Source organism: Gossypium raimondii, chromosome 3 (assembly GCF_025698545.1).
Source record: "Gossypium raimondii isolate GPD5lz chromosome 3, ASM2569854v1, whole genome shotgun sequence".
Classification (NCBI taxonomy): Eukaryota; Viridiplantae; Streptophyta; class Magnoliopsida; order Malvales; family Malvaceae; genus Gossypium; species Gossypium raimondii.
This window is the reverse complement of record NC_068567.1, coordinates 5,289,845-5,316,393: the sequence shown is the minus strand read 5'-3', so window position 1 is coordinate 5,316,393 and position 26,549 is coordinate 5,289,845. Positions and strand designations below refer to the sequence as shown.

The following is a 26,549-nucleotide window of genomic DNA, read 5'->3' as shown; positions in this document are numbered from 1 at the left end:
GCAAAAAAATCATTATGCGTAGAAATCAATTAATTTATTATCAATGTACAATGACAAGACATGCCTAAATGCACAATGTTCATGTATATGGTGAACATGAAGAATATACATATACCATCTATCTACCCTAACAATGCTGGTTTAGGGTACACAATTACAAAATTAAAGATAGAAAGATTTATAAAAATGGTACCAAAACTCGAAATCTAGTAGTCAAAATTGTCTTATAAGTTTCATTTTGCTTCTAGATGATACAGTGACATACATTATGGAGGAATGGTGACATTCATTCCCTAACCTCAAATGTGAATGTTGGCATAAAACTATGGTTTAATCAGAACTTACCATATAAATGGATGGGAAGCACAAGGGACTTTTTTTTCCCCCTTTTATGACTCTGTTGAAGCATCTTCTTCTGGAAGGCCAAATACCCGAAGGTTACGATCCATTGATCCAACTGCTAAGTACCTTGCATCAGGACCAAATTTGACACAAGTTGCTCTACCTGCAAATAAGAATACAGCATATCGAACTCAGCAGAAAATCAAAATAAAATCAACTGAGAGGAACATGAAGAGAATACGAACCTGTGCCGGACAAATCAGGTAAAGTTTTGATGCAATTCCATTCTGCTTTCACGCTGCCAACTTGGTAAACTCTGGAAGCAGATAATTAAAATTAGTATCAACCAACATGTATCATATGGCAAAATAATTCTGATATAATATTTCGGAGAGGATGAGTTTGTGTGTGACTGCAGAGAAAGGGGTAGCATAAAGTTTTATTGTAAGTTTATGAAACACATTCTTTGGAATTTCAGTTAAGAGGCATACATCGTTGCTATTTAGAATCTCTACACAGCTTTACACATCTATTGAAATGTGATGTGCATACAACAGTCCTAAATCGAGTTTTAGGTTCATGGAACCATCCTATATGTGAAGACCTGTATATGAGACCCTGAGAGCACCTACCGTATATCTGAGCCTGCCATTGCAAGGTAACTCCCACTATGATCGAAATCCACTGAAAGAAAAAAGAATAGAATTAAACTGCTGTTGAAAATATAGCCCTTTATAATAAACAACTCTAATCACAAGAAATAAAATATTTGGACGTTCAATTTCTTTTGTCTTTCCTAACTCTAAAGTCCCACGGAAAAATGTGTTGTTGGGACCTAGTTTACAATGACAAAACAGTGAACTATTACATGATAAAATAACACAATTATTGCTCATTCCTTAAAAGAGTTGATATGAGACAAGCTTAACATAGAAGCATGCAATACTGAGTCCGTTGTCAAGATATTACGTACCAGAGTTAGTCGGCGTGTCTTGATCATATAACTCGAAAGAACGGAAATTCTTTAATTTACGTAGATCCCACAACTTAACACCATCATGTGCAGCAGTCTATTTTTAAAAATAAATAAATCAGATCATTTCATTCACGGCTATCAACCTAATGTGAAAATTTTGGCTGATAAGTGCTTACTGCTAGGAAGTAACCATTTTCCGAAAAAGATATGGCTGTTACTGCACCAGTGTGTCCATCAAAGTTAGCAACATTTCCCTATAGGATGATTGAACATAGAAAGTGTGGTTTAAGAAATGGAACTAAAACATACTTAGAAAAAGAAGTTTGGTTCTCAGAACATAGTAAATACCCGACTCTTCACATCCCAAATTCTAACGGTAGATCCTATGGTGCCTGTTCCAAGGATGAGACCATCGGGATGAAATGCAGCAGATGTATAACCCATGGAATTTGTAGGGTCTTCAACCTGCAAAAATAAAAAATCGGATTATAATATAGGATTTCCTCTTAAAGTAAATGAAATGGAAATTTGACTCAAAGAAAAAGAACATTTCACCATGACCTTTACCAATAGGAGAAAATAGTTACTACATATTTTCATTGAAATTCCTAAAGACACTTGGTGGAAAATTTGAAAACATGCTAGAAAGCAGAAGAAACTCACAGTAGTCCTCTATGACTAGTTTCAAAAACTTCACAGATTTTAACTTTTGAGCACTTCATGAATCAGTTAAGCACACCCAAAATTAAAGGTCAATTGAAGAGATTCAAATACTAACATAAGCTATTGTTAACTAATAGGGGACCAATTAATTCATGTACTTCACGAGCAAAAATAACGTGCCAAACATCACAGGTTAGAGAGAGGAGAAAGAATATTTAGGACCTGTGTCAAGCATAAGCCAGAGGAAAGATCATAAAAGCACCATGTTGCATCAAGCGAAGCAGTTACAAAGTAGTTATTTGTGGCATGGACTGTGACAGCTTGCACCTGAAAGGGTACAAGGTAAGCTTATTCTAGTGTTCACAAGATCATAAATGAAATAAAAGTAGAATTTGATAATTGTAACAGTCAATATCTGAGAGAATTTGAATATATTTACCTCAGCTGTATGATCTTTCAAAATATGCCTACAATTGTAGTTTCCATCTTCAGAACCTTGCCAAATGCGTACAGTCTACAACATTCAAAAATCAATAATACAGAGTTGCAAGCTAAAACATAAAATAAAGTATGGAGCGGTATAGTTATGTTTGAATGATTAAAACATGAACACTATATCCTTCTTAGAAACATCTCTTATGGAGCATAAAAACAAGGACCATGAAAGAAAAAGAAAAACGAGAACTTGAGACTTGAAATTTTTGCTTACCTTATCTGCAGAACCACTTAAAAATACATCATTATGAGCCACGAATTTTACACTTGTAACCTACAAAAGAAGACTGGAGTCAGACAATAAGTTTCAAAAGAAAACGCTAAACAGAAGCTGGCCTTTTCAATACAGTAAACAAAACTGACTAAACCTTCTTAGAGTGACCACTGAGTGTTGATAAGATCTCTCCAGATGTTCGACCAAATAAAACAGCATTTGAATCAATCCCACCTGTGGCAACAATGTCCTAACAAGTAGAAGTAAAAGAAAGTAAATTAACAGGCTTTGAAGACTAGCAAAAACATAAAAGCTAGAGGTGATTCCAATTTACATTTTGCATTGTCAGACAAATTTCCCTAACATACTCTAATTCAAGTCCTATAGTGCTGGATAAATCCACTAGGCCATTTTCACAATAAAACAAAAAATTACATTCAATAGATTAGCCATCACCTTGGTAATTAATAATATGAGCAACATAAAATGTTGCACAAAAAGAACAAAAATATAAACTTATCCATCACCTTGGTAATAACCCTTACGTAACTTCAAATTTAACAGCCACACCTTGTTTCTAACAGCTATATTTCTCAGTTCCTTAATTTTGGCAACTAAATATCAATTCCACATGTAACACCCAAACACAATCATCTATCTATAGAGGTGTAGAGAAAACTATATTTTTATTAAAGGGATAACTAAAAGGAGCACCATACCTTTGAAGGATTGATGTCAATTGAAGTGATCCCTGGTTTGTTTGTCTTGTGAAGGGGATGACTAGAAAGTTGAGTATACCTCTCCAAAGCATCAATGGGAGCTAGTGTTGGAGGTATCTGAAAAGAAAACACAAGGAAAACATTGGAGGAAGGGGCAGAAAAGACAATAAGAAGATTTTGTTTACAATGAAGCAGTTAGAATCAACCAAGATAAGTACCTGGCGCTTTTTACGTTGTTGAGACAAAGCAGCATTACATTCTGTTAACTCAGCAATAATACTATCAGAAACCCCGTGACGCATTCTCTTTGCACCAGGGCCCATATCTTCTTCCTCGGAAGCTATGATTACAAAAATAAATTTCAAATAAGATACATAACAAATTAAAGACAAATAAACATTAATGAAAACATACTGAGAAAGAACCTCTCTTTCCATTGCTCACAGCAGTAATTGCGGATGCAGGCAAAGGTGCCTGCCTCTCAGCCTGTGCAAGTAATGACCTGGCTTCATCCCTTTCCTTTTTAAGTCTTGCAATAACACGGCAGGCAGCATCATGCTGTATGAAAATGATAAAAAAATTGAACTGCTTATATTCAGATTAAAAAAAAGAATCAGAACGGGAAAAGAAAAAGCCAATGGTGAGTTAAAACTTGATGTACTTTTATTATCAGATTCCATAACCACATGGATCTTTTGGAGAGATCTTTTGAATAGGTTTACTTTATGGTAGAAGATAAGTATTTATTTGTGAATGTTACAAGGAATATAACTACTCAAAGCTAAAAAAGCCCTTACACAAACACCAAGCTAAATAATGTTTCTTTGTGAATGTTACAAGGAATAAAACTACTGGTAAGATTGTAAAATAGATTTTGACAAAAAGAGCTCAAACCAGATTATCAAGAAGATTTTTGCTTCAATCTAAACTAAAGTAATATATAAAATCTTATGCTCCTTCTAGTGCCATGATATAAGACAACATACAAAAACCAGTAAGTAAAAAGGATTACATGAATGTCAAAATGAAAATTAACCGATATCCCAATTGTTGTTACCTGGTAGAGTGCATGACTTAGCTCTTGCCTAGCTGTATGCAGCTGCTGCTCCAATGCGAAATTGGATAGCATCAAAGCATCCCATTCCTGCAATGACGGAAGAAACGCAACATTAAACACTGAAGAAAAATCAATGTAAACAGAGAAAAACTTTGCCTTTGGCAACTATTATGTAGAAAATAAAAAACGAATTATATGGAAATTATTCATTTCTAGATAATAAAAGAAACATAGTAAGACTCCTATGGTAAAACCAACATCAAGGTTATTACAAGTTAAGATAACAAGAGAAAATCCATTTCCCCACCACACTCACATATAACAAAAAGAAAAGCATGATCTTCAAACTTGAACCAATTAAGACATTAAAAGGAAAAAGCACAAGAAAGGTGTATATATATATATATATATAAAGGATAACATACATTCTGAAACATTCCAAGCATCCCTGGGATGCTAGCTGCTGTTAAAGATCTGGGCTTCACATTCTGCATCAAACAAATATAACACAAAACCAATCAGCTCACAAAGTCACAAAGAAGCAAAGAAAACATGTAATGAAACCAACAATAGTATAATCACCTTGCCGGTTTTGATTGGGACAATGTCCTCCATGGTAAGCGCTTCCCCTGTAACCGGACACTTCCCATAGTCCTAGTTATAACAGCAAAGCAAATATTCTATCAAAACGCAGCTAATTCAGCCAAAATTACCAAAAATCTAAAAGAAAAAAAAGAAATTTCTGAACAAAAAGAGAACTTTCAGGAGAAAAAAAAATCTTTTGCAATTTTCCAGCTTGATCATTATCCTCTTTTTGGTAAGAAAATGAAATTTTCTTGGAAACAAAATATAAAACCTAGAAAAGTTTTTCAATTAAGGGATAGAAACAAAAAAAAAAATCGAACCGCAATGTGCCGCTCGATTAAGCGTTTCTCATAAAGCAAGCCGGATTTCTTGGAGACGACGGGATCTTCCGGAAGCTCGCCGGAGACTGCACGGAGAACCAAAATATCCTCTCAGATTAAAAATAAAAAGACAGCTTTTAACAAAAGAAAAAAGAAATAAATGAGAAAGAAATAGAGAGAAAAAGAGCTTACTTGGACAGTTCATTTGGAGAAAAACAAATTAGGGTTTTGGTTTTCTTCGATTGGGAAGTGAAGGAACGCTGCTGAAAAAAAACTGGAAAATTAATGGCCGTATTGGATAGGCGAAACTAAGCAGCACTTAGACTTGAATGAGAGTGAAAGTGAACAAAAAAAAAAAGAGCCATGAGAGTATAACTTATTAACGGGCCGGTTTGAGTCGGATTAAGTCAATGTTAAAAAGCCGATCGGACCGAGCATTTTTTTTATAAATGTTTCTAATCCATATTTAAATTATCCGGCCATTAAATTTTTTTTTCTTAATCAATCATTTTATTACACTTGACAATTATTAACTAGAAATTACAAAAAATAAATAAATATTAATTTTTAAGTTTTTTTTTTTTAACTTGTAAACATATTCACCTCTACATATTGTATAAGATAATAATTGTTTTATTTCTTCTCTTTATTGCATTTTTTTTCAATCCTCTAATCAATTTTTTCTACTCGGCTTCTTCTTTGTATTTGAATTTCAAGTCTTATCTGAGTTTTTTTCCATAATAGAAGTTCAACTAACATTACTTACTTTATACAAAGTAATGGAGAAAACAAAGAAAATGCTATTTTAAGGAAAATAATATATAAATTTTGAATTGAGATGAAAAAGTAATTAAAATCGAGGTTTAAAAAGGAAAAGAAATTCACTAGAATTTGGATTTTGTTGTTGAAAATTAGGTTTGGATGAGTTTTTAAACGGATTCTTGAATGTTTTGTCATTGAAGTTCTTAGGTGAAGAACAAATGAGATGAATATGCTTACAAGAAAATAATATTTAATCTTGCCGAACAAGTTGAATCCGTAGACTATACTTCTTCTATTAGACGGGTTGTTTAGCCCTTAAAAATTGCACATAGCCACAAACCTCTTGTATTCTTGTTTTTCAATATTAGTAAATTTCTCCTCATCTGCTCGTGGTTTTTCTCTATAAAGATTTTTCACGTAAAATCTGTGTGTTTTTATTTTTCGTTCTTATTGTTTTGCGATCATTCCTATTGCCATTATCGACATATAGTATAACAAACTTTTTCGGGATATTTTTTTGTTAAAAATTGCCACTTGCCGTTTTACAAAAATTTTAATTTTTCACCGTGCAACAAACTTGTTTTCTAAATCGAATTTTTCCAACAGTACAGAGCTATACTGAGCTAGTGAAGGGGCTGATAAGACATATATAAATTTGGCTTAAATAATTTGTAATTAAGTTCCAACTCTACATATTAATCATAAACTGCTACAAAAGCAACATAGATTATGCTTTTATCCAATGACTTAATTATATATGTGTTACCATCGTAGGATATTTTTGATCCCTTGAGGTTAAATCCACTCACCTAATCTCATCCATTTTTATCTCGTGGTTACATTTGTATCTTCCATAATGAAAATGACAATTACTTATAAACAGTAGTGATAGTCATTCGCCCCAAATGAATAATCAAGGTCACATTCCATTTTCATAGTTCATGCAATGTCATTAAGAGAATATCATTAACTCTTTATTCAAGCTATGAATTCCACTATTGTGAGTGAAACCATGCCATACATAAGTCATGCACTCAATATATTAACTTTTGACCTACTAGTTACATATACAATATCAACCACTTACTCAACAATATCTACGTATAAACCATACAAAGGAGAACCCAACATCTATTCTTAACGAAATAGTTGTGCTATGCATATGTATGTCTATGAAATTTGACTCAACAAAGTGTTTCTCTTAACAAGATCGTGATCCACGAAGTCGTACCACAGTGATGGATGGAGAAAGACTCGATGAGTGAGCTACTCATAACATACACACATTATTTATTTATATTTTTGAAGATAAATTTTTCATATTTTTTTTCGAAAGATTTAAAAAAAATTAGGGTTTTTTTAAACATGATTGTTACTCCATCCAAGGTTCGAACTTATGCATGGATTCAGTTGTTTTTTTATGTATTAAATCCTTTGGAACAAAAAAAAATGATCAAGAAAATTTAAAAACAAACAAAAAAAAAAGAGTCAAAATCAACTTGACCTAATAAAACGGAGCATACGGTATTTCTTCTACTGTACTTTGTACGGTTTGACCTAATATAAACGGAACTTACGGTTCTTTTTACCGCACTGTACGTTCCGTACTCGTTGGCGTTATCCCCGTATGTTTCGTGTGTCAATTCACCAAACTAATCCGTACGGTATTTCTTACATAACTAATTCGTATCGATTTCAGTATATTTCGGTATATAATCTCGGATTTACGGATATTTTTTCCAACGTATCATTGTTTTTTTTTTTTTTTCAAATTCATTAGTCTCCGTTGTACTTACTGAAAATATAAAATTATAAATATTTTTATTTAACATTTAGAAAACTTTAAAACACTAAACCGAATGATTTAATATTTTTAATATTTTTAACACTTTAAACACATTCATTGAATAAATAACTTAAGGTAATTAACAAAATATATTTATACATACTGAAAATCTCATTATATACAAGATTACTAAGTTAAATTTTGCAAATAAAATTCTGGAATATATAATTGATGTATTAAACAAATTAATGGGTTTATAATTAGAGGGAAATTTTCAGTTTAAGAAAACAAAGAAACTTGGTTGAAAATTCCAAACAAAAAGCCCAAGAATTGGGTAAAAGCTTTGGTCAGCTCAATTTCAGCTTAGCCAAATAACCCCTCAAAAAAAGAAAATCAAACTTCCACGTCATCCAATATATCCACATGTCCTCAGCTTAAAATCCCACGTCACAAACATTTTCAGATAATCCTTTTTATAATATTATTCGTGTCTTGTTTGTATTTTTGAAAATGATAGTGAGTAAAAATCCATGGCTCGACGTAATTTTCGTAGAGGATAGGAAAGAGAGTGCCAGGGTGGCAAACCCAGTTTCAGACATAACCCTAAAACTTCTCCAAATCTCTATATATAAACTTAGCTTTTGTTACCCCAAAAAAAAGAACTTCCGTTTTCCTTTGCTAATTAACTCTCTCTCTTTTTCTTCTTCTTCTTCTTCTCAACTCCCATGAAACAAACCTAATTTTTGTTTTTATTGTTCTATATTTTCATGAACTAAAAACAACAACAACAGCATATGTTCTTGTTTCTTCTTCTTCTTCTTCCTTATATCTTTGTTCAAATTTTTTTTGTCATCTACTTTAGTTTTTCACTAAATTTTAAGGTTTAGGGTGTAAACTTTGAATAGCTTTTTTTTTTTAAGTTTATTTCTTTTTTATTTGCCAATATTGAAGCTTTTGATTATTTGGGGTTCATTTAAAACAATGTTGCGAGACATGATTCATCCACAAGAACAGCAGCAGCTTCCCATTGTAATTCTCCGATTTCTTCTTACATTTTCATTTTTTTTTCATATTAATATTTAAAAAATAATAATAATTTCCTTTGAGTATTTTGGATTTACAAGTAATTTGTTTTGTAGATAAAATTTCTGGAAAAATTAAGTGATTATCTGAAAAGTTTACCATTTAATTAATAGGTTTTCATGCATGTTACCTTTTGAAAACCATTGTTTTTTTTAATTAGGTTTTTTCTTTCAGGTATTTACGTTCGAAATTATATACCAACTTAGAAACAAATAGTTTTATTTTATTTTTATTTTTATATAACACCCTCAGAAACAAAGATTTTCATGCCTTAAAGTTTGCTTTTTTTGGTAAAAATTAATTCTTATTTCAATTTTTTAAAATTAATTAAAACCATGCATAATTTTACGTTTGAAAACTGTCAATATCATTTTTAATTAAAAACTTTTTTTTGCATGTTTTTTTATTACAGGACGATATATCGAGCCCTCTTAGTGGTCCGATTTTCTATTTTTCCGACGCTGATTTATTCTCCGACGCCGGCCTGCAAAGCTCGGAGGTCACTTCGTCTAATTGTTGCTTCGACGAAAGCTCTAACTACAACGATAAGCTCACCAGCATGCCACCATCAGGGACTCCCACTGCCACCAACACCACCACCGCCAATGCCGCCGCCACCACTGACACCGACAACACCACCCCCATCCCCACCACCAACGATAACAACAACAATCTCTCCATAATTTTCGACTCGCCGGACGAGATCGACAACGACATTTCAGCTTCCATAGACTTCTCTCAATGTCAATCCCCTTCTTTTTCAGTTCCTCCCTTTTTAACTCAACAAGATCATCACCAATTCGACCTTCCTTTAGTGCAATCTCAAATCCAGTTACCCGCCGAAGTTGTCGACGGGCTCTCCCAATACGGAGGCGGTGATCATTTTCATCATCAAGGCTTTGTTGCGGCGGGAGCTCCTCTTATGGGTCCGCCGCCGCCGTTTCCGTCCGTATTCGATGATGATTGCTTGTCTTCGATGCCTTCTTACGTGCCTTTAAACCCTTCATCTCCTTCTTGCTCTTTTCTTGCTCCTTCAATGGCTGCGCCTTTCATGCCGACGAATGCTTTGACTGCCGATCATAATTCTGGGATTTTCGCCGCCGGGACCATTCTTACGGCTCCTCATGAGATGTTACCACAAGACTTGGAATTTCAAGGTGATACTGGTGGAATTTTCTGCCCGGATTCCATGCAACGGATTCTTAAACCCGGAGATTTACAGGTAAAATATGATTATTTAATTTTGGGTTAATTTCACAGGACCTCCCTAAACTCTTATTCAAATCCTAGATTGATCCTCAAATTTCTAAACATTCTAATTGAATCCTTAAAATATTAGTACTTTATCAACAATATCCTTTCTTTGATCGACCCATTAACCAAGCCGTCAAATGGTAGATTGAATGAAATTTTAAATATTGTGTACCTATTACATAGACAGCTTAAACATCAAATTATCTCACAGAGTAACTATACATATGTTTAAAATTTTATCTATTTGTTTTAAATACACTTTACGTTAAATCCAAATCTAAACTAACAATTAGATTAATTGAAAAACATGATTGATACGATAAAACGTTTCTAAGACTTAGTTTAAGTTTCATCTATCAAATTAACCCTTTAAATTTTAAATTAATCAAACGATATTCAAAAACGTTGGAGAATCATATCCATAAACCCATATCTAAAAATACATCAAACATTTGACTGCTCATATCCAAATGATCTAATTAATGCTTGCTTTTAGTATTGAAGATAACTATATATATAATACATATATTATTCTAATTTTTCAATTAATTAATTAATATTTTAACTGTGAATTGTTGAAAAAAAAGGGACTGAGCTGTGAGAATCAACAACTGGTTGGAGGAGCAATGTGCTCAACACCATTACCTACAGAGATGTCAAGTTTAGAAGATTCAACATTCAACAAAGTTGGGAAACTCTCTGTTGAACAAAGAAAAGAAAAGATCCTTAGGTACATGAAGAAACGTAATGAAAGGAACTTCAGCAAGAAAATCAAGGTACATACATGCATACACACATATACATGCATGCATCGACATAAGGTACTGATATATATATACATATATGTGAATGTATAGTATGCATGCCGCAAGACATTAGCTGATAGCCGACCTCGAGTGAGAGGAAGATTTGCTAAAAATGATGATTTTGGTGAAACCCAAAGGCAAGCTTCTATCAATCATGAATATGATGATGATGACCAAGTAAGTTCTTTCACTTTCTTCATATATATATATATATATATATAGTACATCAGATGATGACATGTGTTATTAGTTCAATTTAGTCTTTCTAAAGAGATTAAGTATTTGATAATTTTATTCAACCTTCAAAAACACGAAATTATTGCTTTCACTCTTTATGTCGTCGTTTAATTTACCAACGGTGCATATAATTATACACTATTAGTGCATCAAATATAAAGCTAATACTATTTTCTTTTTCTTTTTCCGGATTCGTGTCACGCAGGTGGTTGTGAAAGAAGAGGAAGACATGGTTCATTCCTCAGACATTTTTACTCATATCAATGGTGTCAACTCTTTCGAATGCAACTATTCAATTCAGTCATGGATTTAAATAAAACAATTATATATATAGTTTTCTAACACAGATTTTTGTTTATGCAGCATTTGATCAGTTTGATCTTAAGAAATTACTGTAAAAAATAAAGGAATAATTGGGTCCTTTATAAGTTACTCAGATAAGCAAAGGCAGGAAAGGGATACCCTAGATACATAGTAAATAAAATTGTGAAACATGTACCTTTGTTTTGTAGTATAAAATTGAAATTTCTTCAAAATGAATGAGATTTTGCATTTTTGTAGTCAAATCCTCCTCTTTGGTTTTGTCTAATATTCCTTTACACCTGCTCTTAACTCATGAATCGAAATCGATTAAGATAAGGACCCTTATAGCAATTTTTCCCTTGCATTTTGGGCATAGTCCCAATGGGCTACAAATTCTTATGCTTCAACCAACTCAATAACATAATTTTTAAATTATCAGATTTAAATTTTAAAATATGAAAATTAAAGGAATTAAATTTATATTTACGATTTAAAGTATATTTTATCTTAAAAATAATGATACGGGTCTTCGGGCTGATCTGGCCCAAGTCCAAGTAAGAGAGAGAAAAATTGGGTTGTTATTTAGCCCATGGAACATTTTGCTTAGACCATATTTTCAATAAAATATTTTAATATTTAGTTATATTGATTTAATTATATAAATTTATGAATATTTCCCTTTTATGTTGAAATAAAGAAACATTCTAATGAGAATATACCATGATATTGAAATATTCAAAAGGTTTATATGCTTTAATTCAAAAGTTCAACGAATATTATTACACTATAAAAGAAAGAATAAAAAAAAGTTGACTTTTACTAGTGGTCCATAATGCTTTATATTTTCAAGCGCAAAACTTATAATTTAAGTTAGTAAGCGAAACATGTCATTAAGTTTGAAATTTATACAAAATTTTTAAAAGTTTAAGGGTTTGTTTAAAATTTTAAATAATTTAGGGCTTAAAATCCCTAAATTTTGAGGGGTTTAATTAATATTTTTTTAAAAATTTTAAGAGGTTTTATAAGAATTTTCAAAAATTTTGAACAACAAATAATCTCATTATAAGTTCTGATCATATATGCTCTTTTTTGACACAATACCTAGAACTACCTATAGCCCCTTCCCAACTCATAAATGAGAAGATAATGTGCTTCAACACACTCGAACACACATCTTCCTACATTGACAACAATATCAATGCCAGTCGAACTAAGACTTAATCTATTAACTTAATTACAATTTTTAAAAATATTAAGATATTTTTCCAAATTTTAGGAGACTAAGGTCTCATCTAATTCAAGACATAGATATAATACGAAAATAATAACCAGAATATGATATGATTAAAAAATTTAATGCATACTTTAATCCTTGAAGTGTATTGTTTTTTCCTTTGGTCCTTAAAGTTTTTTGGTTTATTTTGATATCTATTTTTATAAAATGTTCTTAGTTTTATCATTTTGGCATTAAAATTAACGATTGAGATATCTAACCAATCATATGTTATCTCATGTCATATGATGACATCATAAGATGTCATAATCTGAAAAACATTAAAAATCTTTAAAAATGTAAAAGAGAAAATATACCAAATTATAAAAATATAAAATTACAAAATTATTTAAATTATTAAAATGGAAAAAGATATAAAATTACAAAGGAATATAAAATTTACAATTTTTAAAATTTATAAATTACATCTGCTAGAGCTTGAGTATGATATCATTGTCTCTTGGAAGGATGTCGACGACAATAATAGTTTTATAATTCAATTAATCAAAATTTATAATTGGTATATCTTTTAGGTGATAAATTTGGATAATTTTTTCAAATTATTTTAATAATAAAAATAACATTATTTCAAATAAATAATAATTTCAATTATTCCAAATATTTTTATTATCTCGAGACAAAAGACAAAGTACTTGCCTCTAGATCAATATCTTAAGAGCTATTGTTGAATGTTTGGTCATTCTAAAAACTTTGGTACAAAATAAAAATAACAGGATGATAGATGAAGGAAGGTTACTCCAAATATTAAATATGGAGCCGAGCAAATAAGCATGTTGTCAGTATCATTGGTAATAAATTGATTTAAAATATTAAAATTTGATGTAAAATGTTTATTCAAAATTTTTAAAATTTTAAAATATTTTTTTGATTAAAATGGTTTGTATTACAATCTACAATACTAAGATACAACTTTTTACTAGTTTTAAAAATTTTAATAATTTTTTTACAATCTTTTATGATTTCTAATAAATTTTATTTTTTACAATATTTTAGAATTTCTAATAATTTTGTAACTTTTAATCGTTTTTTTATTATTTTTCAAAATATTACAAAATTGATGTAAAATGTTTAATCAAATTTTTAAAATATTTTTTTATAAAAACTGTTTGTATTACGACATACAGTTTTTTTTATATCAAGTTTTCAATATTTTAAATGCGACTAGCAAAGGTATATTTTATTCTAAGATACAATTTTCTTTTACTAGTTTTAAATTTTTAATAATTCTTTTACAATCTTTGATGATTTTTAATAATTTTTTACAATATTTTAGAATTTCTAATAATTTTTATATCGTTTGATATTTTTTAATAAATTTTATTTATTTTTATAATTTAAAAAATCAAACATATTTTTTGTTTTTAAATAAATTATTTAATATTTTTAGGTTCTTTTCCTTGATGATGATGCTATTATGGTTCACATGGTAATTTATGATTGGCTAGATATTCTAATTTCCAACTGATTCTTTTAACGTGAAACGGACTAAACCGAAAACATCTGATAACATTAGAGACCAAATTGGGGACATTTGATAACATTAGAAACTGGAGTGGATAAAAAAAATTCAAGGACCAAATAAAAAAAACTATATACTTTAAGGACTAAACTATGTATTAAACCTCAAAAAATAATAGTATAGAAATATGTGAATGCCTCGAAAATTATTGAAGCATATAATATTTTCTGAAAAATGATACAAGAAAAACAAACACAATTGAAACAACTTTTATCCATTATGATGATTAGGGTTTTGATTATCGTTAATTAGCATAATGATTGTAAATTAAGAATATCCCCGCCCCTAACATATCTAAAAAGTGGATAATCATAATAAATTACTTCAATTATATATGACTTGGAAGGGGGCATAATCGAACCCTAAGTAATGATTTTGAAAAGAAGTCCTTGGATGCAATAATTTTGACTCAATGGGGGGGTTGAAATTTTTGAAAGGCTTAGAGGTTAGGTATGTTTTTGGGACGATAGACATTGGTTGATTGGTTCTAACAAGACAACAAAAGGATGTGTTCATTATTTTCAATAAGGTTGTTGGTTAGCCGGTTCCTAAGAACATCCAAAACCTTGCTTCGCTTTAAAAAATTCATCTCATTGAGTCAATAATTGACTAATTTATGATCTTGTAGGACCCATTTCCTTTTTTTTTAAATTAATTATTTTTTGAATATTTAAATTTCTAGGAATTTGTGAGAATAAGCAATTAAATATATTAGTTAAACAATGTTGGGGTAAAGATTTTTAGGGTAATGAATATCTAGTCGGATTATATTTTATCCATTTTATTAAAAAATGGTTAAATTAGCTTATATATATTAGATCAATGAGTCAACCGGTCATTCTTCTAAAAATTCTATTTATTTTTATTGTTAAAAATTGGTCATTGTACGTCAACATGAGATATATGTGGCATGATACGTATCACTCTTTGGTTATTCATCAGTCATGCTAGTTTCAACAATACAAATGGATCGATTTTTTAACAAAAATGAACACTTTGCTCATTTTTTGAGTAGAGGGGACTTTAACCTACTTTTGGGTCGAGATAATTTGAAATTTTTCTTGTGAATCGAAACTATTTTTTTGTGCTAAAAGGATTTAAATTAAACTATTAATTTTTGAAGGGACCAAAATTAAAGTTTATCCATCTGACCAAGAATCTAAAAAAGCTTAAATTAAATCATTACTTTTTTTGGAAAGGGCCAAAAATTGAAATTACACCATTTAATCAAATGCTAAAATGATTAAAATTGAATTATTAATTTTATGGAGGAGCAAAAAGAAAATCTATTTAATCAATATGGGCCAAGGCTCTCGTCAATTTTTAGCCTCACCCTCAACCTCGGACACAGAGAAATATAAAACCAGCCTTCTTTATAAGAGTCACCCGCTATAATATCATTTCGATATAACAATCAGATTTTAAGAATAATCGATTTTCTATGTTTTATTTTAACTTTCTATAACATATTTTCACTTATAATAACATCCGAAGTTATAAAGTACATTCTTTATTAAATCAGTTCTCTAATATAGCATATCGTTTAAAATTTTAAGTGCAATTATAGTTATTTTTATAAGCAAGATTATTAATTATATAATTTATTAAATAAAATGATCAGAAAAAGATGTATTGATCATATTTTATTAAATGAAAATAACTTTCAACAAATAAAATGAAAGATATCAATTCAATAAAGTATTAAGTTCCCGATTAAATATTCTATAAAATTATAAATTGACTACTTGAATTTAACAACTCATGATTAATTATTTAATTTAATTTGATAACTCGTAGATAACTCATACCGTTAATTAAACGTGTTCTATTCATGTGAAAAAATGTAAAATAAAAGATGCATAAAAGCAATAACGCACCTACTATACATGTTTTCAATGTTGTTGATTTGATTCTCGCTTTCTTTATTTGATGAAAATTCACGATATTAGTTCTATGGTAGGTTTACAACAATTACGTCTTTATAACACGTAAAATATTGGTAAACAAGTGAGGTTTTCATTGTATAATTTTTTAAAATACTAGATTGTATTTTGGGGGGCACAAATTGCACTATATGTAAACAAAATTGATAATTTAAATATTTTGTCTTTGGTGCCATTGTCTTATTTGTTCAAAATTTGAAATTATATTATTTAATTGGGAAATCAACGACAGACCCTTTGAATGATTGAAGATTCTATGCCTTGTATTTTACTTCAACGAATATGAATAACATATATAATTATGGGACAAAAATGAAAATTTGCAAGAATACTTTCGCTTTCATGTTGAATGAATTGATGTAAACAGAGGTATGGAAATTCCATAGGGAGTAGAAGAAGACTTGTAACTTGTGCTTTGGTGCAATCGTCTATGACCTCGACTTGAGGTTCAACCGGCCACGTCTTTGAAAAATTAAATATAAAAATATATTTTAAAAAATTCAAGGTTAAAATCAATCAATTTAGTTTTAATTCGATTGACATGAGTATTGTTACTAATGCAGGACGACGTGGGTTCGAGTGCACTGAAGTGCATTATCCTCCTATTTATAAGTTGGGAAGAGGCTATGGGTAATTTTAGGCATGGTGTCAAAAAGAGTAAGATATAATGACCCTAAATATAATGAAAGATCTTCTTCTTTTTTTGTTAAAAATATAATTTTTCGAATTCAACTTTTTAAAATTTTTGGTTCTAATTATTTTCGAATTCAATCCGATTTTGACAATATTCATTTGGCGTGATATAAAGTAAACATGTCTATGGATCAAGTCGAGTTGGATCATGGCCTGAAATTTAGAAAAGAAAATTGACCCACCCCTTTCTGGTTGAATTAAAAATTCCAAATTTATTATTTCAAAAAAAATTCAAAAAATTCATATTAATTTTTATATATTATAACAAAATTTAATTAAAAATATTTTTATTATTAAAATAGCAATTTAAACTAAATCAAGTAGCTACCACCATTGAATAAGTTTATTATTAAATTTTATCTATTTTAATTTTTTTAAATGAAATAATTATTATTTACTCAAAACCTAACAAAAATCAACCCAAAAATTAAACATTTGCAGTGTGGTAGTTAATGACCTAATCTGATCCAAATTTCTTCACCTTTCTCTATCAAATTTGATGCAAAACAATGACCAAATTTCCATGCAAATATATTTACATGAAAAAGAAGAAAAAAAAAAAAGTCAAAAGTTTTGGGCCGAATGAAATAATGGGATTTTGAAATTTGATTGTTTAAACATTAGAAGCAAATAGAGAGAGAGAGAGAGAGAGAGTTGTCCATGTCATATGGCACTTAATGCTCAAATTAGTGGAGTTACCATTTTTTTTACACATAAAATTCATATAAAATGGCCCATTAATTGGACTCACCACAATATTTGGCATTGAGACCATCAACCACTTACAATGCACAAATTCAAATAAAAGAGGGAAAATAACTCAAATTTTGATTTTTAAATTTGTTTGTCTTGGAGAAATTTCCAAATTTTTTAAAAAGATAATGTTTTTTTAAAATAAAATGTCTATTTTATTGGACATTTGTTTAAATGTGTTTATCAATTATTGTGTTATATGCATGGATAAAATGTACCTTACTAATTTATCAAAAAATATCTTATTAAATATGTTCAATTATACTCCTTTGAAATTTAAATTTTAGTCTATATATTATTTTATTTAAATTTTTTATTTTTCTGTCTAATTTTACCATTAAAATTAGTGATACCAAAGGTAAAATAACTTTTTAGTCCTCAATATTTGTTATTTTTCAATTTGGTCATTACCGTTTAAAAGTACATAAAATTTGTTAAAAATAAAAAATATTTCTTTTCATATTTAAAAATATATAAAATATAAAAATTTTAAATTTAAAAATAAAATAAAATTTCTTACTAAATTAACATTAATTTAAATACTGTAAAAAGTATAGAGACTAAATTAGAATGTGTTACTAAGGGTCTGTTTGATTGACGGAATTGATTTTCTGGAAAATCGTTTCCAACTTTTCCATCGTTTGATTGGCGGAAAACATTTTCCATTTGGAAAATGAACTCCAAAACAAGGGAAAATGGGTTACATTTTAGGGAAAATGTCTTACCCTTTCAATTTCCGTAAGACATTTTCCGTGCTCTCCTCTCTATCGCCTCCTTCATTCCTTCCTTCATTTCCGGTAGAAAACTGCTTCTGTTTATCGATTTTCCAGTAACTTGTTTTTTAATTATTCAATACTTGTTTTTTTAACACAATTACAAATAATTTATTTGATATTAGTTTTTTTCAATTTATAACGATTAATATTGTAGCTTAATAATTGAGTATTATTATAAATAAATCATTGCAATATATGTAAAAATAATTTAAAATATAAAATTTATTAATATATATTAATATATGTAAAACAACTTTTTGAAAAATATTTTCAAAAATCTACCAAACAATGAGAAAATATTTTACAGATTCAATCAAACACCAAAAATATTTTCCAAGAAATCATTTTACGAAAAGTAAAACATTTTCTAAAAATCATTTTACGGAAAATATTTTCTTAACAATCAAATGCAGACCTAAGTCTGCACTTTTAGATTTATATTACTTGAATTTAAAAGTAACCAATAAAAGTATACATCCTATAAAATTTGATATGTTTAACTGAAATGTTCTTAAAAAACTGAATAACAACTCGAAAAGAGAGGGTTGTGGAGTCCGGTCTCTTAAAATGAAAAAGTTTTCATTTAATTCATTTATAATTTATAAAATTTTAAATTAACAATGATAAAATTGAATTTTGGTCTCCTAAATATATAAAAATTAATTTAATCCTCTAAAATTATAAATATATAGATTATTAAAATAGAGAAATTACATTTTACCATCATAAAATATATAATTTAATTCCGACCCCCAAAAATTCTAATTTTACTCCTGTCTTTAAGTCGTATTTTAAATCCATACTGATTATAAAATATTCTACTATAATCTATTCTAGATAAGTAAAATAGGAATCAAATTAAATAAAACAAATTAGGGTTCAAATGAAACAAAAACAAAGCTTATGAACAAGACAAGTACATGATAAAAAGACCAACATGCAAAAGATGCTACGGCGTAGACTCAACTCAAAAATATTTTAATATTTTAATTATTAATATATATATACCACCCTATATCAAAATTTATATAGTAAGTTATATAATTTGATATTCGAGTTTGATTTTTTTAATATGGTATCTGTAATTTTTAGTTAAATCGATATTTATATTTGACAAAAGTTATATATTTTTTATATATGAATATAACAAGGTTAATTTTTAGTGTTTAATTCAAATTTGATTTGATGAATGTTAATTGCTAATATAGTCCGATAGAAGTGTTTTGATTCGGGTTTAGGGTTGATTTGATGAAAGTTAATTGTTAACAGTAATAGCTAATTATGAATTTTATCAAATCAACTCTAGAACCCGGATTAAATACTAAAAAGTTAACACGTTAGCTTCAAATACTACAATGTATAACTTTTATCAAATATAAATACAGCTTTAGAAAAAAAAACACAAGTACCATATTAAAAAATATTAAACTTAAGTACCAATTTATATATTAACCAATTTTTGTGTTATGTTTCTTCAAGTTGAACAAAAGAAAAACAATAGTACCAACTTGTAAGAACTTTAAAGTTTAAACATTATTACCCTAATAAAAAAAGAAAATTCAAAATCAATGTTATTCTTTTGTCTTTTTTCTCTCTCCTTCACATGTATTTTCTAAAACACCCTTTTTTTTTGGTTAAAAAATAAAATATTAAATTGTTAAAAAATAAAATATTTAATAAAATTTCCATCAAACATTAAAACAAGAAAAGTCCATTTTCAGTTGATGCAAGTGACCATCCCTTTCTCTCTCTCTATTTTGGCCCTTTTAATGGATTTCTCTTCATATATCCTGCGTTCCAGCTCAACTTCCTCTTGTTATTTATAGGTTAAATTCTGCCATTAGTCCCCGTACTATGTAAAAGTTGTGAGTTTAACCTCTATATTTCAATTAGATCAAACTTAGTCCCTGTATTTTTGAATTGATTAAATTTAATCTTTATACTTTTGAATTTTAAAATTTCAAGCAAAACGAAAACAGTTAAATTATGCTATTATCTCGTACTATATGTAAAGTTATAGATTTAGTCAAATTAAATTCATTAATCGACTTTTTAAAAGTAACATGTAAAAATAGTACGCTAACATATTATTACACATGAGATAATAATTTTGTCGTGTCAAATTTTGAAAAAAAATTAACTTAATGAAATTAACAGCTACCACTTGGTAAGATTGCAATTTTAAAATTGAAAAGTACAAGAACTAAAAGAACTAAATTCATATCTCATGCGTAGTAGAGGGACTAATAGTGGAATTTAACCTTATCTACATGTTTGTATTTTTTTATTAGCTTAAGAAAAGGTGAACAAAAATGGGTCCTACTTGAAACCATGGAAGAACATGGAAAGAACACAAATTCCACAAAATAAATTAAAACTTAGCTTATATTATGACACCATTTTTCAATTTCATCAACCCCTCCCCACTACTTTTGCTTCAGTTTTTGGGTGCTTTCAGCTTTGGTTTGTTATATATCTTTCTTAAGCAAAACAAGCAACCTTGATTAGTGCCTTAAAACAGTTTAAACCTTACCAACTTTCACTATTAACAAAAGCAATATACACACACACATATATATACACAGTGCTTGAAAGCTTGTATTGTTTGCCTTCTTCCCTTTTTTGCTCTTTCTATCAAACTGAAAAAAGCTGCCCTTTTTTTTTGGTTACTTGGAGCTTTCAAGGCAGGGATTAAACGGGTGATTAACCCTTTTTTTTGGTTGATCTTTCTTGGATCCAATTTCCTTGAGGTAAGAGAAAGGAAAAAAATAAAGTTCATCTTTTCACTTATTCTATGCATAAAAGTTCGCAACTTTCTCCTTTGCTTAATACCCAATTAATTCCCAGTTTTGTGCTAAAAGATTGAAATTTTCTTTTGATGGAGTTTTATGTTTCAAAGTGTTCAAATTTCAAGAACCCCATCAGTTTTGTCTCTAAAGTGTTTGTAATTTTTGACTGATCTGCTCTCAATCTTTTATACTATTTGGATAAATTTTGAGTTTAGTTAAGCTGTTTAAGGCCATTTATTTCTGGTTATGGTGTTTTTAAATGCCTTCTTTATCCATTCCTTTACCATGTTTATATTCTTGATGTTGATGTAATCATGGCTTTTAAATTTGGTTATATGCCATAATTATGATTCATAAATATTAAAAAAGAAAGGTATTATATTTATATCATGTCATGAGAATAAATGCAATAAAAAGACAAAGGAAAGTATATGGTCCTTGTTTTCTTCTTCATTAACTTTGACATATAGAACAATAAAAAATTATTATCATAATTGGAAATAACATCACCAACAAGATATTTGTATATATTTAAAAAAAGGGTTTCTCTTAAAATTCTCATTTTGTTCTTAAATTTGATTTTTTTAGCCCCTTAGATTGGCTAAATTAGCTGTGTTTTGATAGAATACTTATTTTGCTGTCTTAATTAGGACAGTGGGAATGTTAAGTGTCTGGTTATTACAGGGGAATCTTTTACCATGGATGGCATACATACATACGTGGATAGTGATATATGTGTAGGTAGGTATGTACATGTATATACATATATACCTTTCTTTGCATGTATGTAGATGTATATATATGCTTACTTTACTGGGAATGTATGTTTTTATGTAATATCTGTATATGTATCTGTATCTGTATATGTATATGTATATGCACATGTATCTTTCTTTGCATCTTTTTGAGTTTCTGAATTAGTTCGAATTGCATATTTCGAGTCTAGAGATCATCCTTTCCTCTTCGTTGATTTTACCGGAAGGGTCTTACTTTGCTTCCTTTTCTTAGCCAGAAATGAATGTTTTCCATATGATTCCTTTTTATGTTTTATATGGAACCGTTACCAGGGCCTGTTTCACTATGTTTGCATTGGATTTTCTGTAGTACACGAGTTATAGCTTTGTTGCAGTGTTTACTGTTTGTATTTGCTTCTTTTGTTTTCGTTCTGTTTTGGTGCAAATCTTCATCTTATTCTTCAGATTCAGTGTGAAATTTTCTTGGCAGAAAATGGTAACGAGGCGAGTGCATCATTGTTAGCCACCATATATTTAATCGAGACAGAAGATGGATGATGCGTTTGGTAGTGGTCAGAAAGATGACCGGGGGAAAGACAAGCCGCTGCAAAACTTGGACAATAACAGGGACATGTCGGGAGAGAATGGATCGGATTATTCCGAATTAAAATTGAAAAAGCTGGCAAGAAGGGTAATCCCACAGCATGCTCTGATATTAAGTGTTGGTAATCGATTAGAGGCTGGAAAAAGTCCTGTGAAGGATTCATTTCTTCCGAGTATTTTTAGTGTATGCAATACAGTTCCGAGGCATGTAGTTACTCTAGATGAGAAATACCTTCGTCGTTGCCTGGAATTGATTTGTATCAATGCAGCAAAAGCCACTCAATGCAACATATCCGTGAGCTTGAGCTCCGTAGAAATGAGCATTTTATCCGATGGATTGAATTCACCTAACATCGGGGATGAAGATGCTTGTGACTTCCAAAGGTTTGTTTTCGACTGTCCACTAGCAGTTGGGACTGGTGGAGTAGTCATTCGTCCTGTAGGACAGTGGGTCGTAAGTTCAAAAAGGGGCAGCCGGAGTATGGCGAATATATTGAAGAGCCCGTTGTTACAGAAATTCGGTGCATCGGATGTCAGTCCAAGTTCGAATGCTTTTAAAAGATCAGTAAGTTATGACTTCATGAATTCTCCTGGTAGTTTCAGTAACTATTCCTCACATAAGCTAGGAAGTGAAACACCCATATCCAAAAATCATAAATATGGATCCGAGACTGCGCATAAACAGCGTGTTTCCGAGTCAAGTACAGACTCAACATGCTCTGACCAGTCATTTTCTTCTACTTCTACGGCAATTTCACGGGGAATGCTTCAATGCACATGGAAGGGTGGGATTCCATATTTCGTTTTCTCCTTAGATAATCGGAAGGAGGTATATGTAGCCAATTTGTCAAAGGAAGGATCAGCTCGGGGTAAGGGTCCAGACTTTATGTACTCCTTTCATTCAAGCAAGGGTAGCCATAAGGAACACGGGATTAGTGATGATGAGTCACACCTTGTTGCTAAGATGAAGGTAATGACTTCTTTCTCGATCTGCCCCCAAGGTTCTAAAATCATGGAGACGGAGTTCGTTTTGTTTAGTGGTAATGAAACTTTTAAGCCGGAGGTGCAAACTCCGAGCTATAACCATAGGAAGAATAAAGGTCTACCGAAAAAGGTAGTGGAAGCATTCAAGAGCAGTCACTCATCCAAGCCAAGAACAATGCGGAGATTATGGTCTAGTTCCATAGTTGAGGATTCTTCTTGGGGTCCATGCCAGGATACAGTCAACGGTCCTAATTCACTCGATAAAATGGATCTCTTAGAGGAAGAATTTTCACCAAATCTTGAATTGGCCTCCATTGTCGTGAGGAACCATTTGCCTAAAAATCCTCTGCCAGAAGTTGGAGGTTGGGGCTTAAAGTTCCTCAAGAAAGCGGAGGTTACTGCAGCAGCCTCGGTTCCTTGCAATTGTTCTCTAAATACCGATGATTGCTCAACAAGTACAGATATCCTAGTCCCGGCAGGCATTCATGGTGGTCCAAGAAATGATGGCCCTTCTTCTCTTATCGAAAGATGGAGATCCGGTGGACATTGTGACTGTGGTGGTTGGGACTTGGGCTGTCCGCTGACCGTACTTAGAGCCAGAGCAAGTAAGCAGCGAGGTTTGCCTTCAACAGATACCTCTGAGGCATGCATGTTATTCGATTTTTTCGTTCAGGTAATGTCAGTCATTCCCTATGTTCGAACAACAAGCGATTATATAACACAAATAGTCATTGCGATAACCCTTGCTTCAACTTTGAAAATTTTCAGGGCTCGAAGCACGGTAGCCCGACATTGAGGATAGCAAATGTTCATGATGGCCTGTATTTTCTTCATTTCCAAACAACACTCTCAGCCCTGCAGTCATTCTCCATTGCAGTGGCATACATCCATGCTCAAAGTCCAAATTTCCGACAGAAAAATGTAAAGCTGTCGAGGTAGCAAGAACACCGGTCCGATGTTTATGTTAGTATACACGTATCGAGATCGGTATCTTAATATATATAGGTTTGTTTATAATAGGATTGGGAAATATTTGGTTTTTCTCATAACAAAATGATATTGTAACTTTATTATGCATTTTGATTGAGTGATTTTTATACTAAAATGTGGTCATTGAACTAATTAGAAGTGAAATTGAAGCATGTAACTCATCATTTGCACTTTGAGTTTTTATGACTTCATTTTTCAACTATTTCTCATCCAATTTTTACTTTCGGATATAGGGGTAATGGTAGTTGGATTCGGTTTTAGGGAAAAAATATTATGATTATTATGCATTAGCATTTTAGTTTTTTTTTTTTTTTAAATGAATCGAATAACACGGATAATCAAATAAATCAAATTTCATTGTAAAATTCAAAAATAAATTCATTTAATTCTTACTAAATTTCTTTTTAGTCATTTTATTATTTAATTTTACCTTTTTATCATCAGCTACTTGAAGTTTTTAAATTTGGCATAATAACAATTTTGATTGATTCTAAAATATTTAACTCTCAATATTTATGTGTTGTTTAATTTGGTCTTTTTTTGTAATTTTGCTTTTTTTTGTAATATTAAGGGTTAATTTTAAAAGAATGAGAAAATATGAAAATTATTATCTTAGATTTTTGGGTTTTTTTATACACTTTCAATCAAATCTAGCCAATAAATTTGATTTTTTTAACTTTTAGGTGAAAAGGTCACAAATAAAAGTAAAATTGAAAAAGATCAAACTACACAATGTGTAAATATTAAGAGTTAGATTTTTAGAATTAAGACTAAATTGACACAATGTATAAGTGTTGAAGGTTAAATTTGCTATTATATCAATTTTAAAATTGCTTATGTTAGCTAAGCATGCAACTGGGGACCAAAAAGATAAAATTGATGATTAACACAATGTATATATGTTGCTGATTAAAATTGTCATTATGCCAATTTTAAAAGTTACCATCATTAATCGGACAACTGGTGATAAAAAAAAGACAAATTAAATGGTTGGGTGACCATTTTGTAATATTTCATAATTGAGTGATCACAATTTTTTACTAAAATTACGTGACTACTAATGTAGTAATAATATTAAAGAAAATAAAATAGAATTTAATCCGGTTCAAATAATTATATATTGTTGACTTAGAATCAAATTTGGTCATAATTAATCCCAATGAGTTAACTTGAGTTATAAAACAAGTTTGAAATACATTAGATACAAATCACTAAAAAACATAATTAATAATTTTGAACAGAATTCACACACATAATTTACGCACAATGTGATTCAAACTTGGACACTAAGACTTTGTTTGGTTGGGTTGATATTCTTGTATTGTATTATTTAATACGTCAATACTACATAACTTACAAATAATTATGTGTTTGATAGAGGTGTAAATTAATACATTAGATGAAACAGTAAGTAGGTATTTTAATAAAGTCCTTACTAGTGCTATTAAAATCCAACACTTGCTATTTAGAAAGACTGAACTTATTTGTAGTGATTCAACCAATGACAAGTAAAAATGGTTCAAGGTAATTAGCTAAAAATAATATTATTAAATTGATATACATTTTACTAATATTAGTTAATTTAAGTAACCTTTGTATTTACGTGCTATTAGAATTGTATTGGGATATTGGATAGAAGCCACGTCAAAATACAAGTGCCACATGAAGAGAAGCCTAGATATAGTACAAGGAAAAATGAGGTAGCCATTAATGTTTTAGGGGCATGTGCCCTTGACATGCAATTTACATACATATTATCTGGTTGGGAAGGGTCGACAGCTAATGGGAGAATTATTTGAGATGCTTTGAGTAAGAAGAATAGCTTGAAAGTACCTATTGATATGTTTCTTTAGGTTACAATAATAATTA

At 30.1% G+C, this 26,549-nt stretch overlaps 3 protein-coding genes across 7 annotated transcripts; 2 read left to right on the top strand and 1 right to left on the bottom strand.

Annotated features, from left to right (window-relative positions):
* Positions 1-12: 12 nt before the first annotated feature.
* LOC105796771 (pre-mRNA-processing factor 19) lies at positions 13-5,732 on the bottom strand. Its single transcript, XM_012626573.2, has 18 exons — positions 5,564-5,732; positions 5,372-5,457; positions 5,049-5,120; positions 4,892-4,954; positions 4,467-4,553; positions 3,835-3,967; positions 3,628-3,749; positions 3,410-3,526; positions 2,845-2,940; positions 2,691-2,750; positions 2,421-2,495; positions 2,204-2,308; positions 1,667-1,783; positions 1,495-1,572; positions 1,316-1,412; positions 975-1,026; positions 588-658; positions 13-505 (listed from the first exon to the last, which is right to left on the bottom strand). The coding sequence occupies exons 1-18, from the start codon at positions 5,574-5,576 to the stop codon at positions 390-392; spliced, it is 1,560 nt and encodes a 519-aa protein (XP_012482027.2). The 5' UTR covers positions 5,577-5,732; the 3' UTR covers positions 13-389.
* Positions 5,733-8,658: 2,926 nt separating this feature from the next.
* LOC105796078 (uncharacterized) lies at positions 8,659-11,612 on the top strand (the record flags this gene model as incomplete). The annotated part of the gene is made up of 5 exons (XM_052628808.1): positions 8,659-8,686; positions 9,413-10,224; positions 10,844-11,032; positions 11,114-11,239; positions 11,505-11,612. Coding segments are annotated over 5 exons (1,263 nt in total), but the record flags the coding sequence as incomplete, so codon positions are not given.
* A 9,366-nt stretch (positions 11,613-20,978) lies between these two features.
* Positions 20,979-24,812, top strand: LOC105796769 (uncharacterized). 5 transcript variants are annotated; one of them, XM_012626571.2, is made up of 3 exons: positions 20,979-21,330; positions 22,594-24,363; positions 24,459-24,812. In XM_012626571.2, exons 2-3 carry the CDS (start codon positions 22,654-22,656, stop codon positions 24,627-24,629), a joined length of 1,881 nt encoding a protein of 626 aa, XP_012482025.1. In that variant the 5' UTR covers positions 20,979-21,330; positions 22,594-22,653; the 3' UTR covers positions 24,630-24,812. The 5 variants fall into 5 exon arrangements, with proteins under 5 accessions (XP_012482025.1, XP_012482024.1, XP_052483995.1 ...); XM_012626570.2 differs by having other exon boundaries at positions 22,575-24,363; XM_052628035.1 differs by lacking the exon at positions 20,979-21,330 and adding an exon at positions 22,020-22,110.
* Positions 24,813-26,549: the final 1,737 nt, after the last annotated feature.

Bases quoted from the DNA above. Each gene is read 5' to 3' on its own strand.
- LOC105796769 (XM_012626571.2), top strand. From the start codon at position 22,654: ATGGATGATGCGTTTGGTAGTGGTCAGAAAGATGACCGGGGGAAAGAC. The intron at 24,364-24,458 runs GTAATGTCAGTC...GAAAATTTTCAG, and splicing joins TATTCGATTTTTTCGTTCAG to GGCTCGAAGCACGGTAGCCC.
- LOC105796771 (XM_012626573.2), bottom strand. The intron at 5,121-5,371 runs GTTCGATTTTTT...TGTTATAACTAG, and splicing joins TAATCGAGCGGCACATTGCG to GACTATGGGAAGTGTCCGGT. The intron at 2,309-2,420 runs GTAAATATATTC...GTACCCTTTCAG, and splicing joins TGAAAGATCATACAGCTGAG to GTGCAAGCTGTCACAGTCCA.